This window comes from Serinus canaria, chromosome 5 (genome assembly GCF_022539315.1).
Source record: "Serinus canaria isolate serCan28SL12 chromosome 5, serCan2020, whole genome shotgun sequence".
NCBI classification, from domain to species: domain Eukaryota; kingdom Metazoa; phylum Chordata; class Aves; order Passeriformes; family Fringillidae; genus Serinus; species Serinus canaria.
Window position 1 is genome coordinate 29,884,706 of NC_066319.1, and position 20,806 is coordinate 29,905,511.

At 35.5% G+C, this 20,806-nt stretch overlaps 1 protein-coding gene across 20 annotated transcripts in view; it reads right to left on the reverse strand.

Moving 5' to 3' along the window:
- The window catches only part of GPHN (gephyrin), a 271,212-nt gene that overhangs the window by 61,322 nt on the left and 189,084 nt on the right, over positions 1 to 20,806 (reverse strand). For 17 of the 20 annotated variants that reach the window (XM_050975932.1, XM_050975921.1, XM_050975920.1 and 14 more), the window contains one exon: positions 11,657 to 11,713. The exons of the other annotated variants lie outside the window; for them this stretch is intronic. In XM_050975932.1, the coding sequence (XP_050831889.1) occupies positions 11,657 to 11,713 (57 nt within the window). The remainder of the gene's footprint in view (positions 1 to 11,656; positions 11,714 to 20,806) is intronic. 20 annotated transcript variants of the gene reach the window in all.

Genomic DNA, 20,806 nt, shown 5'->3' on the forward strand with positions numbered 1-20,806 from the left:
TAAAGAGAATGCTACAGAAGATGTTCTAATCTTAATCTTAGACTAATACTAATATCATGAATGAAGATAGCACTAGCAAAACTATTTTCTATGAACAAGGAAGATCACAACTGTTTCATAAATTTTTGCATTTTAATGTGCACTGAGGAAACCGCGTTTCTCTAAAAGTAAGAATTTGAATTAATTAATTTTTCTTAAGCATAGAATAAGGTGGTACTGCTAGCAAATCAAAATGCAATCCTGTAAGTGGCAATTTCCAAATAGAAAACTCTGAGTTCTTGCTCATGTTCAAAAGAAAAATACCTATAAATTATAATTTTACTTAAAAACTCATTTTTCTATTTGCAACTGAAAAAAAAACCCAAAAAAACAAAACCAAAGAAAACCCGGAGGAGATTGTGCCAACATATTTGGAAAACCCCCAAATGATTATTGGATTGTTATTGGCTCTGTTGTGTTCATTTATTTCTTGGAAAAATGTTATTTCAAATTTGAAAAAGCATCTCTGCAAAGTATATGGCATTCCTAAGGCAACAAGATAAGGAATATGAATTTAATGCAGAAATTCCTGTTCAATGGCTCAGTATATTTTTGTATTTCAGACAAAATGAACTAAGTTCTCTATCTGCTGAACTTCTACATAAAATCAGAGAAAAGAACAGGGGACCTGCTTACATTTACTCAATTTGGGCTATGTCGAACAGATTTACAAAAGACATCAACAGGGAATTTAGCATCCTATACCTCGACTGAATTGAGATGTGGTAAACATCTCCTCCTTAATGATGTCCTGGTCATTCAGCACTGCCTTCTAGTCAAACTAGTCTAAGCAGAAGGAGAACCAATCTCTTACCTGGCTTTAATTCTGAAGAACAAGATTCAATTATTTTCAACATTTTGTGATGTACACTATTTAATGTACTTACAGCACTTAAAAATCTTTGTGCACTCTCTAAATGGTCCTCTGAAGACATCTACTTATTGCAGAAAATAGTATTTCCTCTTGTTCTCTGAATACTGCTCCTTAATTCCCTGTACTGGTGACCCTCAATAAGATAATACAGGGCTCTGCTGTGTAATTAACAATGCTAAGTATACTATTAAATCCCATCAATCAGTATGCAGCCAATACATTTTTTCAAACCTATCTTTACAGAAATAATATTCTTTGTGGGAGAGAGAACTAACACAGTATTTTGCAGATCTTTCACAATAAAAGACATCATGTTCTAAGCACTCAATGAGGCTAAATAAAACACATGACAAGCTGTGGACCCAAATGTCTTCCTCTTTGAAAAACGTTATTTTTGGGAAAGAAGGGAGCACTGGAATAGACATTTTGCTGCCACTACCCTTCCAACAAGCAGATCACTAGGTTTCCTTCATTACGCTTTTAGCCAAACACACAGCGCATGCAAAAGCCAGAGGACACGGAGAGAGAGGGAGAGAGAAACTGAGGCTGCTAAGAGAAAGTTTGAGATACAAATAAGAATAAAAAATGGTGCCACTGCATAACACTATCTAAATGTAGTTTTATAAATCAGGAGACTATGGGCCTTTATTGAATAATCTGTCCAATTTACATTGTGAATATTTTTGAGATACAAGCTGATGTCTGAGTAATTCTAAAAATTTAAGTGAAGCTGATTTGATTCAATATCTTAAGTGAACTATTACTACTTAAAAAACCCCTATGTTTTGTGACAACTGAATAATAAATAAATTACATATCTATACTACACATACCATACTGCACATCTTTTTAGTCATCATAAGTCCTAAATAATAATTTAACTCTTAGATAAACCATTTAAGTAGTCCTGCTAATATCCACAAAAGTTATAGGCATGAAGCCAACTGGCTTTCATCAAAGATAAAAATTTCAATACACACCGTGAAATTTAAAGAGAATATAAACTTATATTTTATCATCATAACATTTTAGAGAATTAAAACTTTACTTCTCTTGACAGAAGGAAATATCTTTTTAAAAAACCTCACTTCAATTTCACTGCATTGTACCAAAACCAAGACCTCATTACAGACACGCAGAATTGTGAAGGGGCTGACTGGGACTAAGAGTGTGTATAACACTCCTATACCATAATGCCTGCAACTCAAGAAACCTCTCTGCACATAAAAGTAAGTAAGTAGAAGTTTCTAAAATCTTTCTGCCCATTACTCTCAAAAAGGCATCAGCTGACCACATTTGGAGTTCCACTCATGCTGCTGGTGACAGTAAAAAGGAACGGAGGAAAATAAGCTTTTTCTAATTATTGGACTCTGAGATGCAAAATATCCTCTGCAAGGATATTTTCTATGAACAAAACAGGCAGCAAATTCTACCTCAAATACTTCACAATGCAGAATACACAGGTCCTGTTTTTCTTCTGCTGGAAGATCTTTTACTTCTGCAATCAAAGACCTTCTATGTGATAGGAAATCCTTGTTAGTAGACTGTCTTTCCTTTTTTAAAATTTGAGCTCTACAAGTGCCAGTTAATTAAATTCCAGACCTTTTCTCAACAATTAAAATTATGACAAAACTTTACAATTAATCTAATACATCTAGTTCCTAAAATGAGGTTTCAGAAATCATTTATATGAGGTTATCTCTTTCAGCTTTAATTGTACCTTTGTCAGAAGGCAGGTTCAGCTGAAATCTCAGCACTGATTCCATTTATCTTGCAATTTTGTTCCAGATATCCTCTGAAGGAAGGTCCAAAGCTATCTGAAGATGACTCAGATGCAGCAAATTAAGAAGCTCTAAACTTGATGCTTTAAGATTTAAATTAGGAAAATATTTTTTTGGAATAAGAACCACAGAAATATGTGTAGACACAAAAAAACCCAAACCCTTGAGATCCTATCAGAAGTGTGGTTCTTTCCCGCCCCCCCCAGTTATGAGACATCATGTAATACACCATTACTAATTTTCTTCCCATGATCAAAATTACTGATGGACTTCTGGAGTTGATTTAACAATACCTCAATATGGGAGATTTTCTATCTTGTAATTAAGAAGTCAAGATGTTTACTCATAGCAGCCTTTCCCATTTTCCAAAATAATAGAGGATAATGTTGAACATTGTTTGACACGCATCCTGATATGAAGCTGTATTTTTGAATGAAGAGCCTCTTAAAGATAGAAACTAGACTACAAATCCTTTATGGACACCAAAGAACCTCCAATCCCTTCCTGCTTCTTCAAATAATTACAACTGCCACAGACATCTTCAGTTTCAATTGGTTTACAGCTTTGGATCTGTCAGTGGTTGAATGTTCTGCTGAAAAACACACAGGGTGGTAGTCTGCCACCAGAGAATAATGTATCCATAATTTTTATACCTTGTGCTTTTTATATCTTGTACTGTGTGTTTTGTGAGCATGAAATTCTGATCTGATCAGCTACTGCATCACAAGATCTGGCTCAGCAGACAGCCAGGCTTTTTGTAGTTTAGATATGAAGATCTTGCCTTTGGACGGAGCACAAAGGATCAATTGCTTGCACAGTCTTGCAGGGCCACCTTGATACTCCAGTGATAGTGTTGGAGAAGGCAAAAATTTTTTGGAATCTGATCAAGCAGGAGTTCCATATATGCTGACCAGTTACCAGCTGTAATATGTTGGTTTGTACTTCTCCTGAAGACAGTGATCCCTCCAAAATGTGAAGGACAAATGGCTGACATTCCAGGCAAAGCAAGACTCTAATTTCCGTGAAAGTGTGCCCTGGTTTGGGACAGATTTGGAAAGGAATTTCCAAAGGGATGTCTCCTAAAGGATAAAATTCAGAAGCCCTTCCCCTCATCTGTCTGGGAGAAAAAACTTTGCTCTTCTTCTCCTCCCACTTCACTCTAGGATCCAGCCTTAAAGGTACAACACTTACATCTGGCTAAACAGATGAATGAGGATACAATTCAGCATCATAAAGTTATCTCAGGACAAAGTGACTTATTGACTTCATCATCTGTTAGAGCATGTTCATCACTTTTGCTGATATGACCTATGAAATGCCTGTTGATCCACTCCTTTTTCTTAATTTCATAGAGATATTCAGAAGAACGGAGTGAGGATGGCTTCTGTCTTGCACCCATAAGCACTAAACTTAACTGCTTGTTCTGGTGTTAGCTTAGAAAAAAGTGGCTTTGTATGCACGTGAGTCTAATATAGCTTATTTATTCCATACTGGTGTTTTCATGATAATCATGATAAAAACAGTAAGGCTTTCATATAATACAGTGATGAGGCACAATGAACTGCAGAATACAAATCAGGTGCTTCTAAGAACAAGTACTTGAGTATTTTTAAAACAATTTGTCTCTCAATAGAGCCAGACAGATCTGACAGAAAAACTGGTAAGCATCTTTCTTCTTAAGAATTGTTCTACTACATCTTTTGCCTATCCATGCACTGAAACTATGAAAACCTTTTAGTACCAAGGATAAGGAAGTGCTAGGAATGATTGCTTGAGAAGCTGAAACTTTTGAGAACAAATTACACACACATCCAGCAAGGTAGGGGTCTTTCTACTTAGGGACAAAGTGATTGAGTAGGTGAGCTCTTTATGTTTGCATTTTTTATATTGCTCTTGAACAGAACATTCAGATCAGGTCAAGAACATGGCCTATAGTTTTAGGTAGAGCAAACTGTTAACTTCTTATGGGATCTTGTCACCTTTAAGGGATTCTTTTAAAATACAGAATAAGTCACTATATATGCTCAAGACTGATTCAGTATAGCAAGAAAGCTTAAGTCCATCTTTTTGATACTCATCCATTTATAAATTATAATAATATGCTGAAACCTAATCTTTACACAGCAGGCCATGGAATTAATTTTAAAGTATTTTATAAACTTTGTTTTATCCCATGATGTTGTGAATTCTAGTTTATCTTTAGGTATTTCTTCTTTCTTTCTCATTCTAATTACAACTGAAAGCATTTTCATTTTTGATTCTTGTTAGGATGGTGCTATACCTCATTATAGAAGACCATCATGAAGCTGATATAAAAGTATTAAAAGTGGACATGCATTTTGTCAGGTAGTGACTCGAGCCAGAGCACTGGAAATTAATAATGAATTTCTGGTGTCATAGACCCACCTATATCTATTCAGGTAATTAGCAATCATAACCTGATGGCCATCTTTACAGAGTCCTTCCAGTTTCACTGTCCAAAAATGGGTCAGACTAACAAGTGAAGCATTTTGCAGCCTTGACATCTGTAAATTTGTTGTTTTTACTTAATGCAAGAGATAACTAAAGATGTTTTTATATTGTAATTTATGCTCATATGCTATGTAGTAGTTGCCTAACTACTGGACTATACATCATGGTGGTCTCAAACTGGTACAGTAATTTTAAAACCACGCTGAACATGGTTGCAGATTGATCATGCAAAATCTGCCCCCCAAGCGGATTTTTCCCCACTTGTGCACAGTGCAATGCAAAAAAAAAAAAAAGAAAAAAAGTAAATAAAATCAAAAAAGTGTGATGGGTGAGCAGGTCGACTGTGTGAGAGAACACGTGCAAAGTATACCTCAGAAACACTATAGGTGGATGAGCACGAAGGGAGTCGAGCCTGGTTGTGCAGTGGGGAAAAGAAAACATTGTTAAAAAAGAAATGGTGGCACAGTAAGGGTCTCAGAAGGTTTTCTGTATAGGTGGTTCCAGCATTGAGATAGTGGCAGGGAGTTCATAAAGTTTCCATGACCAGCTATTTCAGAAATTTCAAATTTATGTCTTTTAAGGTGGAAGCTTCTTAAAAAGCTTAAAAAGGGGGGAAAAAAAGTAGTCTATTTGAAAATAATTAAAACTAATGATGAATCTGAAGACAAATATAAATTCTTGGTCCTCTAGATATGTGACAACACTATCTTTAGGACAACAAGGTATTCTAGGACAAAACTTTACTGATCTCTTTCATTTAAATGTATTACTCTTATTCTAACTCTACAAATGATAAAATCTTACGGGTGAAAACCCATAAGAGGCTGTGAATATCTTTATGTGTTGATATACCCAGAAACCAGCATTTTGACAAGGAGGTTTTTCTTCAATCTCACTGCCCTAAAAACCAGAATAACTTGCAAAGTTCAATGACTAATGGTCAGACATAGGTCCGTAGAAATGTGCAGATTATGCCCCTAAGCAATGTCATGTGTGTGATTCTTGAGGGACTCTGTCCAATGTTGAGAGCTTTCAGTGCAAGTTAACACAAGTTGATTGGTAACCTACAGTTTTACTGATTGCTTAAGACACATTTTGTTTATACATGATAGCCATTATTCCAAACTATCAATCACTCAGACATAACTCAAGTATTAAAAAAACACTTGCCAGGAATTTCTAGAAAAATCCTTTCTTTAGGTGAAAATATTCCAGGTTTCACTGTCTGAACTAGGAGTAAAAGCAGCCTAATAAACTAAATGTAACAAAAATGGTTCTTATGAATGTACTAAAAATCATGTCTTGATTTTTTTCTAGGGGTAAAAAAATGAATTATCAGAAGCCTTAGCAAACTTCCTTAGATTTAACTGTTCAGCAGTTTGGACACATTTGTGGTAAAGATGAATCCAGTAAGGATTTCCACACAGGTTATTAGTGACCACTTGCTGACTTAGGTATATGATGGACTGAGCAGAGGACATAGTATTCATAAGAAGTCTCTCAAGAATATTTTTCAGTTTCAAATGTGTATTTCATATTTTTTCATTGAAATAGAAAATATCACTTCCAGGAAATTTCTACGGTCACATTGGTCTGTGCTAATTCGAGTCTTCATTAAATATACAACTTTTTTTTCTTCCTCAAAAAGTTTTAATACTCCAAAAATATTTTTGCTCCTTTCTGGCATTCTGTATTTCATTTGCTCTTCTAGATAACATTGCTAAGGAAATTTGAATCAGTTCACATCATCTTAAATATTCACACACACTCAACTTTCTCCAACTGATAAAATGTTTTCTTGAGTTGCAGAAGGATTAAGACAAAACTAGAAAATTCCTTCAACAAACAGCAAGACTGAAAAACACAGATTTAAGAAATCAACTGTTATTCTTAAACAGTCTATTTTATAATTATAGAAAAAAAAAGAAAGATCATCTTCTGACAAAGCAAAAAATATTTCTAGAAATGCAGGTTCAAAATCTTTCTAAGAAAGGTGAGGTGTGCTTTTGCTCAGAACAGGAGTGCAACTATTCACCTGAGAATTTTGGATGAGCCTCTGAGCAAGATATTAATAAATAATGTCCAGCCATTGTTCCCATGGTTTGTCTTTCAACAGCATGGAAAAAACAACTGGCCTTGGGTTTTTGCAGGTGAGGATCCAAAGAATGCATGATTAGCAAGAATGATCACAGCATGGGTTTTTGGGTTTTTTACATATTAGCCACTAGATACACAGAAACAACAATGATCAGAAACTTTGGAACTATACTCCACAAACTTTCAATGGCCTTTGAACTCAATCTGGAAAGAATGTCTTTGCAATTCATTCTGGAATAAAGGTTCCACCTTAATGGTATTGTGCAATAGCATTTTGTTTTCACTTTTGGGGCTGGCCATCAGATACTACATGCTCCCCCTCCCATACCATTCAATACTTTTGCCACACTGTAGAAGTATCAAAAACCTACATCTAAAACCCTTTCCAAAAGCAGTATGGAAAAAATGAAAATTATTTTAAAAATTAACTATTAACAGATCCCTCATTTTTTTTTTCTCCAATTGCTCCCTATTTCTTCTCTCTGATAGGCCATTTTTATATTGTCTTTTAAAATGCTCTTATCTAGAACATCCATTATTCCTGCATGAATCAGAGGAGCAGTGACAAAGCAGCAAATTTTAGCAATCTGTTCTGCTTGTTTTAGGAAACTTAGAGGCACATGCAGAATATATGGAATATTTCTTTATTTACTTACATTCCTTACTGACTGACTTCCATCATGGAGGATATGGTCATGAAATAACAGATAAAGTGGCACAGAGGAACAGGACACTTTCATGACTACTCATGTTGTCATGCTGCCATGGCTAATGCAGTCACAGATTTTAGTTTGAAATCTTTCTCCATGTCACATTCTGTGAAATAATGTATGATTGGAGCATCTCTTTTGTAGTACCAAGTTTCATTGCCTTTTTTTTTTCTGGCTTTACATTTATTTTTAAGTACTAAATCAGGAATTTAACAATAAGTAATTTAAAATAACTTGTTTTGTCTTGATTGTGAGTTATCACCAAGTCTAAATATGACAATTTCCTCCCAAAACTTGATTCCTAAAAGATTTGCCAGAATAAAGGTATCAGATAAAGGATAAAGATATCCTTTAATCAAATTTATTTTACAGGAAATAGCAAAATATTAGCAGCTCAATTTCCTTGTATTTGACCTGCAAAAGATTATAAACTCAGTTTCTACTTGACAATAAGCAGTAATCAACTGTATGTCAGATACAAAGCTGTATATGTGAAAGCACCCAAAAGGGGCAAAAATTATAAATAATTTTCATTACAAAAATTATCTTTCACTGTATAACCTTAGTGGATTATGCATTAGAATGATAGTTCTGAGGATGACAACAATCATAGTGTATGGAACACACAGAGGACATGAATCTAAAGAAATTACTGAGAGAGCCTTCAGTGGATGGATGTGCAAAGGGATAAAGTGTTATTAACTTTCACATTTACTCTGCTACAAACTTTTTCCTAATTTTCATTTTGTGCAAAATACATGGCTTAAAGACACTTCTATATAGAATTGCTGAAAAGCTATTCTTAATTTAGGAGGTGAGCTACTAAACAAGAGGTACTGCTGTCTGTGTTGTTATATTGGATTTGACTTGCTTTATTAAATATTTCTGTGAAAATTGGGTGAGTTTTATAGGGTGTCATGACTGATATACTAGATCCTAATTCTTTTTTCACAACTTTTTTTTCATTAAAGAACAAATGTGACACAGAAGAAACATGCTGCTGTATTTTTTGCATTAGTCTGCTAAAAAAAACAAGCAACAAAATTTGCATAGCTGTCATTCAACCAAATATTGACCTATTTTGTGAGATAAAACAGGGACCCAAAAAGATTAATGGCACAGACAGAGGTACATGTGAACCTACATGCTTTTGGGTTACCTTGTATCAGCCACACTTTTTGGTTCAGGTTAAGACTATCACTGGCAGAAGGTATTTTTATTTTTTAAATTAAGGCTATCTGTTTTATTCCTTGCTAAGTTTAATATTCAGGAAACTTTTAGATATGCAACTTCAATTTTGGAAAGGGATTTTTTTTTGGTTTCTGTAAAGTCAAGAAGTTTGATTAACACTCATTAAAATGCAGTAGGATATTCTTTACAACAAACTCTGTCATCAGGTCAGGTTTCTCACATACATTAAAATGAAACACCAGCTAGAAAAGAAAGAAAACACAAAGGAAGAAATAGAGAGAGAAAGGAAAAAGATGGGGATGAGAGGACAAACCAATCTGATTTGGTGTCAGCAGCCAGTAGAGGTTTTTTAAAAAAATCAGATCACCGAGTGAACTTGTGCATTTACTCAGAGAGAGCATCCTTTGACATTGCCTTCTGGGTGATGTCTAGCTCCTCCAGCTTTCAATGGAGCTACATGCAAACATCAGAAAATGAACTGAAAGAGCAACCTGTTCTCTTGTCACAGTTGTTTTTCCTTCATTTCTCTTTTGCTCTTTGTTTTTGTGTTTTATTTTGTTTTTAATAAACCATAGCATAATGCATTTCTCACTGCCTTTGCCAAAACATTTCAAGATATCAAAGTGCTTTGAACAACACAGACATACAAGGCTCAGTCAACTTGGTATCTGGAAGCAAGCTATATTTGCTTAACATGGCTCTTTTTCACTACAGGCAAAAAAAAGAAAAATCAAGGGAACTACAATGCTGCTGAATCTCTGGTACATTGTTAGTTTTTTTTTTTTCTTGCTTATTTATTAGTCAGGCTGTGTCCTAGAATTTATTTCCATAAAAAGAATTTTTAAGGAAAAATATTTTACTTAATAAAATACATTTTATTTTATTAAAAGATAACATTTTAAATTTTATTTTTATTTCTGTAAAATGAATATTTTCACATTTGGGTTCCTCAATTAGGATTTCCCATTTTCTATAAGGAAGATTTTCTGTCTACATATATATTTTAGGTCATGACATTAAATCACAAAGAAATTTTAATCCCAAATGAGCTATCAGTGGGTCTTCATAATAACAGGTGAAACCCACCATGTAAATAAGCTACATCTTCTGCATATGTGCATGCATTATGCATGTAGATCTGTATGATATCTCAAAATGCATGGTCACTGCAATCACAAACAGAATTTTCAAAAACAGCACAGAAACTGTGGCTGTCTTGTATTTTTATCCATGTGAATTCAGTGGTCCTGAATGTCTTCCCCTGAAACAGAGCCTCATTCATGTACACTTCTCTTCTCATCTACACTGTAACTAAAACATCTTCCCAAAACACAAGATAAAAAGATAAAGCCTCACAGACAGTGAGGAATGCTTCAGATGCCTCTAGCTAGAACTTGTATAAACAAGCAGCAACTGGCTTCTTTTTCTATGCTAAGATCAATTTAAATGGAGGCATTACCAGAAAGAGGTGCATAATTAATTCTTTCCCTCCCCTTCTTTGTGCTCAGTGAAATTACATTTTCACAAAGAGCAGCTGTAGAACAGTGTTAGAGAACAGAGAGGATGGCTTGTCCTGGAACAAATGCAATACACTTACATACAAAACCAAAACCAAAGATCATAAACCAAGAAGACAGGAAAGGCAAGGAGAATACAGAAAAAAAATTAAATAATTAGTGGTTGAGAAAGTGCTAAAAGGAAACAAAGTTGGAAAAAAGTGAAAAACTTGATAGCTGAAATAGAGGCAACTCTTGAGATCAAAATGGGTTGGACTGCATATGATCAGCCTCTTGGTTCAAAACCATTTATCAGGGTGTAACACTGTGTGTGGTGGGTACTGGTTTAGATATCTGCCTGTTCTGTTAAGCAATCTAAATATTTGTGTATGTTTATACAAACATTAAAAGGCAGAAGATACTATCAGCAAAACAGTGGCTCCATTCTTACTAGTCTCCTGTGACTATCTTTCATTTGATCGTTACCTACTTTGATTATTTTCTAATTTAAAGGCTATATATATATATATATATATATATATATATATATATTTGAAATATTCAACTCTCTTGAAATGATCTTTTGCAGTATTAAATGCAAAATGTGTGAATACTTTAAAAATTTAATTGTGTTTCAAGATGGGAAGCAGTAGTTTGAAGATGAGTAAATCACTTCTCTACGTAACAGGCAGATCAGAGAAGTGGTTTAATCACGATCACCATATTACAGGCACTTTAAAAAGGTTGTTAGTATTTCTCACTTCTAGAGACACCCAAAGCTACCTAACTGGCAGCCTACCTTCAATAGGTTGTTCTATGTGTAGCACAGAAACAAACAAAATGTGACCCAACAGCAATAAGAATACTGAAATAAAAATGATGTGATGGTGAGAAATGGAAAAGCCCCTTCCCTCCCTCCCCACACCTCCCCCTTCAAAAGGAAAAGTGTAGGCTATAGAAGAAAACTTGCAAAATAAATGTTAGAAACATATTTACTTTGAGGGATCCAACTCTACTAGCAACTCCTTTGCTTTCATCCGGCCGTCTAATTTGCTACAATGGGGGAAGATGGGTAAAAAAGACAGAAGAATAAAGAAAAAGTGAACTTAAAAAAATTTCCACACAATCAGTTAGCAGTACATGCAAGACATCAATTTGACTCTCTGAGACACCTCTAGAGGACAAAGACACAGACTCTAATTTCTGGAATAAATGACGCTTTATCATGGCATTTTAAACTTGCTCAGTACATTACCAATCTGGCACATTGTTACATGCTGGATTCACTAACGTTTCTATAAGAATACATGTTACTTATCTGGTTTGGATATTAAGAATAATGAAATTCTACAACTCAAACTGAAGAAAAAAACCCTCTGTACCTTCTATAAATCATATGAGCAAAGTATGATATAACTGGGAGCCTGCAAGTATCATGACTGATACCTGACAGAATGCATTACAGATTCCTATTAACCCAGGCCTAGAGATTTGAGCCACTGCTATCAAGATTCCCAGTTAAAAATTATGCTGCCCAACCAGAAAATTTTAATGCCAGACCAATATTAGATTTTTATTTAAGATGTTTAAATATCTGTGTTAACCCCCAACATCTCCTATCTGATTACTTTTCCTTTTTTATATATGGTTTTTCCTAGATGATGCAGAGGATGGAAGAAACAAATGAGGTAGCTGCTCAGAAGACTTCATATTTTTAGAAGCATGCAAAATAAAACATTCATTTACAGCAAAAGTTATTTTCAGAATTTCTTAATCTGGTAAATATACCTCTTTTACCAGTAAAGTGAACATGTGTCATTTGAAGCAGAGAGGAAGAAGACAATAAAAATTACTTTAGTGACAACCTACTAGTCTGAGCCAAGACTGAACTGAAAGTTCTTATTATCTTAACTAAAACAAAATCCCACACAACTGAGGTGAACCTTTTCAAATCACAGTAACTGTCTTTAAGAAATCTCAGCAAGGAAGCCAAAGATTGAATGAACCATGGAAATTCAGCTATGCTTTATGCTCTCTGGAGCACACTAGCAAGGCACAAGTTAAATTGTCCTGTTTGTTTTTGCCTGACCATGCAAAACAGAGAAATTCCTCTTCAAAAAACAGTCAACTGAGTGTTTTGGTTTTTTACTTGTATTTGATTCTCAAGAACACAATATCTTAACAATTTAAGTATTTAATTGTGATAGGATGTTCACTAGCAAAATACTCTGGAAACATTTATGTTAATTTTTGCTTTCCTTCCCTGGTTTTATGGCATTAAAATATCATCCAATTTGAATTCTCAAGTGAAACACTGTCACTGTGGCTATCATGGGACTCCAAGAAACTCCAATCAATACTAGTGTTCAGACCAAGAAGAAACAGCCATTCTTAAATAAACTATGTCTCCTTTAGAAGACACATTGAATTAAAATATATGAAGTTGTAACTGAGCTATTACATATTAGCTTCGTATTTCCTAATTGAGAAAGAAAGAGCAACTCAATTTGGAAAAAGATCCTTATCTGAACAAAAACATTGTGAGTTAGAGCAAAGATGCTTTCCCCAACATCCTGGTTAGGTACTACCATCTCAATAGTAAGACATAATCTAGTAGAACTGCAATTCATTTCATCAATTTTAAACTTTTAAATGAATAATAAATTTAGGTTTGTTTGGAAAATGAGAAATAGGAAAAAATAAATGCTTATAATCTCACATAATGACATGGAACTAGGGCATTAAGAAAAGTGCTACACAACACAGAAACTTGAGGAAAAGTTGTGACAGCAATATGCACTGCCCTTAAGGGAAAAAGTTTTTCTTGCATTACTCACCAATTGTGGCTGCTCAAGCTGTTCTGAAGGTTTAGGATTCAGTTAGAAATGAGACTGGAGATATCACAGGTGCATAGATCTAATATTATTTAGGTTTTCTCTCTTCAAAATATATGTATAAATACATACACAAGGTGTACACTGTGAGCAATGAAGTTCTAAATGCTTGCATGTATAAATTACAAGGTGACGGTCTAAGTTAAAGTCTTGCCTTACATCCATGGCACAGTTAATATACATGACAGCATGTTTTCTACAGGAACATTGCAGAGTGCAACTTGAATGCTTCTCAAGGGATGAATCAGAATTACATGAGTATTGCACAAACAACACCACATCTGCTCTGGGAATTGAAGAGGGTATTACCAAGAAGGCAAGGACAACAGGAATAAAAACCCATATTGTTTCATGGTGAATTCCACAGAAAGGAATTCAGGTGTATCCTTATCTTTCTCTGGTCAACTGTAGGAACATCTAGAAGTTATAATTCAGAAAATGGAATGGATTATACATCCCTTGTTTTTCAGAAACTCAGCTAACACAACAACCCCATGATGGATGAATATTGGTAAATAGAAAAGGTTATGATGAAAAATGTGTGTAAGGGATTTAAATCAAAAGTATCTGTACCACAACACAAGCTAAATAAGTGGGTTAAAAGATGAGACAGGAGCAACACCAAGTAGTTATGGGAAAAATGTTACCCAAAAATCCTAAGGGTTTGAAGGTGACAAAGGTTTTGAAGGTCACAAATGAAGATACTTCATGTAAAGAAGGAAGAAGGTTGCTATGTAGAGAACATTCCAGGAAACTAGGGGAGTATAATGCACTGACAGTTCATGAATGCATTATATTTACATCCCTTCCCTATTCTTATTCAATGAAATAACAGTAGGAGTTAATAGCTAAAAATTAGCTACAGCTATCCCTATCTTTATATCTGAAGAACAAGGTGGAGTTACTGATGGAGCAGAATGAGATAGGAAACCAGTCGAAGGAAACTTAGGAAGCAAGGAAAGCAGAACCAAAGAGTGAGCAAAGAGGAATGCTCAAATATGGTTAGTGGATTTGTTAGAAGATGAGAGAACAGAAAATGTTTTCTAAGTAGAAGTCTCACATATGGGTTCAGTGTTTTTCCACTGCCTTCTACTTAATAGAGCACATGAGAAATGAACCTGTTATCTTCATCCTTGATTTACTCCAGAAAACAGAATTTAGGAGACCCAACCTTAAATATGTATCTAATGTATCCAATCTATCATTCATACTTGTCATAAAGGAAGAACTGCTCTGAACAGTCACCTAATCTGAGACTCTGCCTCTGCTGGATTTATTGAAAGGAAGAGTTCCACAACAGGAGAAATAGCCTCAAACATTTAACACTATCCATGTTGGATTCCTTCTCCCTTCTGATAATATATTCTATTTGTGCTGCCCTAAAGGTTCCCTGCTTACATTCCAACAAAGAAACTGGAATTTTGCAGGACCCAAGTCTTTCAGAAAAGTGTTTTCCCATCCACATTCAACAAAAAGCCAAACCTCTGTCAGACTTTTTTCCAAAATCAACATATGAATGGTTCATAATGACATCTTTTTGATATGATTAAATTACTTAATTCTGAAATTGAATAAATGCAAAACTAGCAGCAGAATTTTTTACAGCAATAGTTTAAAAAGGTGTCAAGTACCTTATTCGATGATCTAGGCACACAAAGGTGGAATTATGACAATCAAAAGTAAGAGATTAAGCTACACAGCATCCAAATCAGGTTCAGATTATTTGCTGTACACATAAGAAAAACATCACTCTTCTCTCAATTGATTACTGCTGCAGAGATAAAAAATGAATGATGATTAAAGAAAACTATTATTATTACTTGTGGAACATCATGGAGTCTGCAAAGAGATGTTTTGTGGGTAGGTTATACCACATATCCCTGACAACCTGTGACGACAATCATTTCTGTTTACGTAGTTCCTGTCAGTTTCTAGCCATTGCCTCTTATTGCACTTAGCTGGAAGTTCCCCTGTGCTCTAACCTAGCTGCCTTAGGGCATGTGCAGTGCAATGGAGTGAACAGCCTCTGCTGAATACCAAATGATGAAACTTGCTTGCATGATATTTGTCAATGTGAGTCCACACGCTGTTACGAAATTTCATGAAGCTGTACATTCCATGAGAAAAGAAGACCTTCCTTGGTTTTTTTTTTTTTCAGTTTTACCTGCCACTATTTGCTTCCAGTTACTGTTTAATCTCAAAGGGCAAAGGATGATCAGTTTTGGAAATCTAGAACAAAACTGCACATGCGATGCTCCTACTTTGGTTCACTCCCTTCAGCAGAATTCCACAATATGCCCTGAAATTGCTTTTATTGTTTTTACCCTCAAGGGCCATTCAACTAATCAAGGAAAAATATAGAAGAAAAACAATAGGATAAGCTCCAGTCCAGCTTAAAGAGGCGTTTTGTGATTCAGTGAAAAGGTAGGTGGATGTATAAAAAAATATGAAAACGATCCTAAAGATAAACGCATTAAAAAGATAAAAACATTAAACCAATACCAGAAGAGAAATTAAATATGAGTCAGCATATATTCAAGCAGCCCCCACATGAAGGAGCTCTGAAAGAACACAACATATAAAGAACAGGGATATTTAGAGGCCATCAGGAATTTGTTATCAAAAGCTTGGAGATTTCTCCAGCTGATAAAGTACACTAACAAGAGAAGGAGGTCCAGTTGATAAAGAGAAACTACAAAAGCTATACTGTGCATATCATTATACCATTATGTTCCAAATAAATGTTCTTGAAAACTCTCACACAAGTTCTCACAGAGTTCATATTAACAGAGAAACATATCCCAAAAGTAACTCAACTGGCAATGATTTCACATCAGTTGGCCAGGAATAAAAAATCTTATGTATTGGCCAGATCACATAAGGGAGCTGAATACAAAGGAGATTTAAACTTATGAAGATGGAAAATGCATTTTCTGACCCTAAAGAATGTTAATTCAGTTCAAGGTACGCAAAAAACTGAAAAGAAGTGAAGGGTAGTGACATCCAAGTAAGAAAAAAAAAGAAAGAAACTGTAAACATGGCAGGAAGTAATTTTAATTATTGAAGTAATTACAGACTACTTCTGAACAACTTTGATGGTGGGGACAGTGACTGTCAACTTCCAAATATTATATAATACAATACTGGTCTAGGTGGCATGATTTACAACCCTTACTTGCCTAATCAAAATTCTGACAGAAATCCAAACTTCAACTTGAACTCTCTTCACTGATAAGAACCATGTTCTACATCAAGTGAGCAGTTTCTACTGCTAACAAAGAGCTTAATGCATTTTTAATGTAGCAGCAAATCAATTTAAGTTAAAAAATGCATTATGTATAACTTTTACATCCATGCATAAAAAATAGATTTGCACTTGAAAGTATTTTTACTTCTGCGGTTTTACGGCAGACAAACACCAATTAGAGGGGGCTTCTTAAATAAATGGGGAATGTTTCAAACAAAGGGAATACAGGCTCCTATCACAATGACATACATTCTCAACGAGTAAACATTTTCATGTCTGTACATTATACCACAGTTTGGCATAAAAGTTTTATTAAGGTTGCTTCACTTCTTGATAACATTAAACCTTAATGGTAAACAAAAATGTAATGTATGTGAATTCTAATGGATGCCAATAAAACATCATTGATCATATCATCTCAAATTTTTTCACACTACCCACAATTTTTTTTAATTCAAATGGTCACTACTACTCACACTGTTCCAAGTGCAGATGTTGGAACATCACAGTGCAGGTGGAACCAGCAGTGGTAAAAAGCACAGTAATTTTCTTACTGTTCTCAAACTCGTATCATGACTAGATTGAATGCTCTGTTAACACACATAATGGCAAAGATAATGTAACCATGCCCTTACACAAGAGACTTTGTACACTGGTAATTTTACACTGACATTTGTCAGTTCTTTAAAAATATCTATTGACTTCAGTGAAATTAAATGTTCAGAAATAAAATCTAAAAGTTGATAGGTAAATGCACGGCCAGGGCAAGACAGACTACAATAAATACAAACATTACATAGTGTGCCTCTATTTGTAGTGACCTAAAGTCCTAAATCTCATTCAAACTAGAGACTTGGCCATATGAGAGCTGGGTCCTTACTGTCACTACAAAGTGAACAGTTGGACAGGTCTCCTGTCACACAGCTGAAGTTTTGCAAATCCTTCAACCTGCTCAACTCTGCCTTTCAGACACTTCTTCCTGACCACAGCCCTTCCTTTTCTCATAATGCTATTGCTGCCTCCAGGATCCAAGCTTCTTCCTACTCTTCTTCAAACACTCTAAGTCCTGCAGCCTCATCACTCAAGAGCCACAAGTATTGCTTTGGCCTATATCAGACTTCTACCATTCAACCTTTACATCCAATTTCTCCTCAATTCAATACTTTCAATCCTTTCATTTCAGACCCATTTGATAAATTTTTCAGTGTCTGCTGGCACATTTTGCTCCTCACCTACGCCCACAGTGATTCTCTAGGTTCCCTACAAAAGAAAGCAGAATTCACACCTCACACTCCTGGTAGAGTTTTTCAAAACCTAAACACCTATCCCTTATATCAGAAATCTGTCTTGGCAAGAAGGGAAAGGTCATGTTTAAGGTGAAATAAAAACATTCTAGTCCTGGGTGGTGAAGTTCTGTATTCTTTATATATACACCTTTTCCAAACTGACAATTCACTTCTGAATGTGCTATTCTGCCTTGCTGTCCTGAGCTGAACTTAAGTTTTAAATGCTGCAGCAGATACAGGGTTATAGCACATACAGTGGTGGACACCATCCTTTACACACTTTTAGACACTAAGCTAGCTCCTATCAAAGATACCTTCATTGTCACAGAGAAAACTGTTGCACCATTAAGTCACTTAGAAGTGACCTGATGATGGGACAGGTAAAGCAAACCAGCTCTCTGGTAGGGTTATAAAGCAAATATCTGCTCTCCTTGACCACTTCTAGCACCAAAATCAAGGGAGAGATGTTAACATTGGGGCTCAGTGTAACAAGGAACCTTTCTGAAAACAGATGGGGCAGTGGGATTTTAAAGGGAAGAGGACAAGCACTTTTAAGGCTTCTTTTCAAATATCTGTAACATCCTGTATTTTATCCTTTCAGACAGGGCTGTGTGTAAACATGTCTTGTCACATGTATTTCCTCACATTTATGCATCCTGAGGAGTTCAATAATCAAAGAGGAGCGGAAGGGTTGGTAAGGATATTGGAAAAGGGTGTACCCAACTAAAGCACAGGAAACAATTAAAGCAGGGAGAGAACAATATCAGAAGATTAAGTTAAGTTGGAAAGACCTGGTGTGCAATTCACTTTGCAGAAGCTTAAAACAATATGACCTCTAAGTGGCCAAGTCCTAACAATAACCTGGTAAATGGCCAAGGTCAATCTTTGTCCACACTAACAGTGCTGTTGAGTGAAACCATTGTTCAACGAGGCTGTCTGCAAACTTCATAAAGCAAACACCGTGTTGCAAAGGACTGCCATGCAAACATGGAAGAACTCCTTGCTCCTCACATTTTGAATAACTATATATAAAAGAAAAAAAAAAAAAGAAGTCTTAAGAAATAAACTGCAATGAGTGGTACAGATTGGAAAAAACCCAGCAGCTGGTTTCAAATCTTGCCAAACCTGTTACTGTTTCTTACAGAACTATTTCCATAAATCTACTGTGAGGTTATCAAGTGGGAGGCCCTGGTTCCAACACAGGCACTGGGGAGAAACATGTTCCGACTGTAAGTGCTTTGAATGTCTCACCTTAAGGATTCCTGCTTTCTCATAGACATTTTCCATATAGACTTTCTCTACCACTGCTAGTTTAAATAAAATGCAGCATATTGAAATGTATGAAGGTTTCAGTAAATGCAAATATCAATAAATGCCTTCAGAAATTCATATCCAATAATGTGCAATGATGCTGTGGAAGTGATCAGAAATAGAAAAAAACACTTCCTTTCCTTTCAAAGAAGTAAACATACTGTTGAAAACTAATTGAAGAAATGAAATTCTACCCTACCCATAAATGCCCCTTATAAAGAGATAATATACATTTCTCCTTTTAAAATGAAACTAAATCAGTGAGCAAATTAGGGGCAATTAATTTCAGCATGTAAGTCTTTGGAATGAGTTTGTTCTAAAGGACAGAAATGAGGGAACTTGACTTAAATAACTAAAAAAAATAAAATCTGGAAATTTTTACGTATCCCTTTTGTCTGGCTGAGGAAAGAATACAAGATAGGATTGGACTATTTAAGTTAAAAGGTAAAAAGGCAACTGAGTGTAGACTGACCAACGAGATAGTGAGATTATAAAACAAGGCCTGAGAAAGCTGTGCAGAAGGGAAAAACTATTTTTAGTTTGCTGATCTTTGATGGTATCACATATTATACTGTTAAATAATATTAGACATTGCTCAAAATAGGAGTTAAGATCATAGAACCAGTAGGGGGCATGTACTTTCAACTCCTCTATTTCCTAAAACTCTTTCCAAAGGTGAAAATGGACCTCAGAAACTATTAGTACACTTGTTAAACAGCCTACCACTTGAAGGGAATTGCATATTTACATCATGAGAAAAGCAATATCTGTGCTTCAGATTCTTGCTTCTCACTCACATCTTGCATTGGATAGATGCGACTTCTGCAATGAAACCAGCAAACTTTTACAACAGATGATACATTAATCATTGGAACATGCATGCTTTGAAAGAGCTTTCTTAGTCTAAATATCAGTTTTGACTCCTAGGAACACGTAACTGCCTGCTGCTAGACTACCTGCAGTTGCCTGTTGTGCTGGCTTTGGCTGGGGTACAGATAATTTTCTTCACAATAGCTGGCAGAGGTCTGTGCTTTGGATTCCAGTGCTGGAAACACTGTCAACAATACAGAGATGGTTTTTCTACTGCTGTGCAGTTCTTGCAACATCCTCAAAGCCTTTTCTGTTCCTGTCCACCAGCAGGTAGGCTGGGGGTGCACAAAAACTGGAGACACAGCTGGAACAGCTGATCCCAACCAGAGGATATCCCACCCCATGGGGTCATGCTCAGCATGTAAGGCCGAGGGAAGAAGGAAGGTAGGGACATTTGGAGTGATGGCATTTGTCTTCCCAAACAACTGTTACAAGTCATGGGACCCTGCTCCCCTGGGAATGGCTGAACACCTGCCTGCCTATGGCAAGCAGTGAATGAATTCCTTGTGCTGCTTTGCCTGTGTGTGCTTTTGGTTTC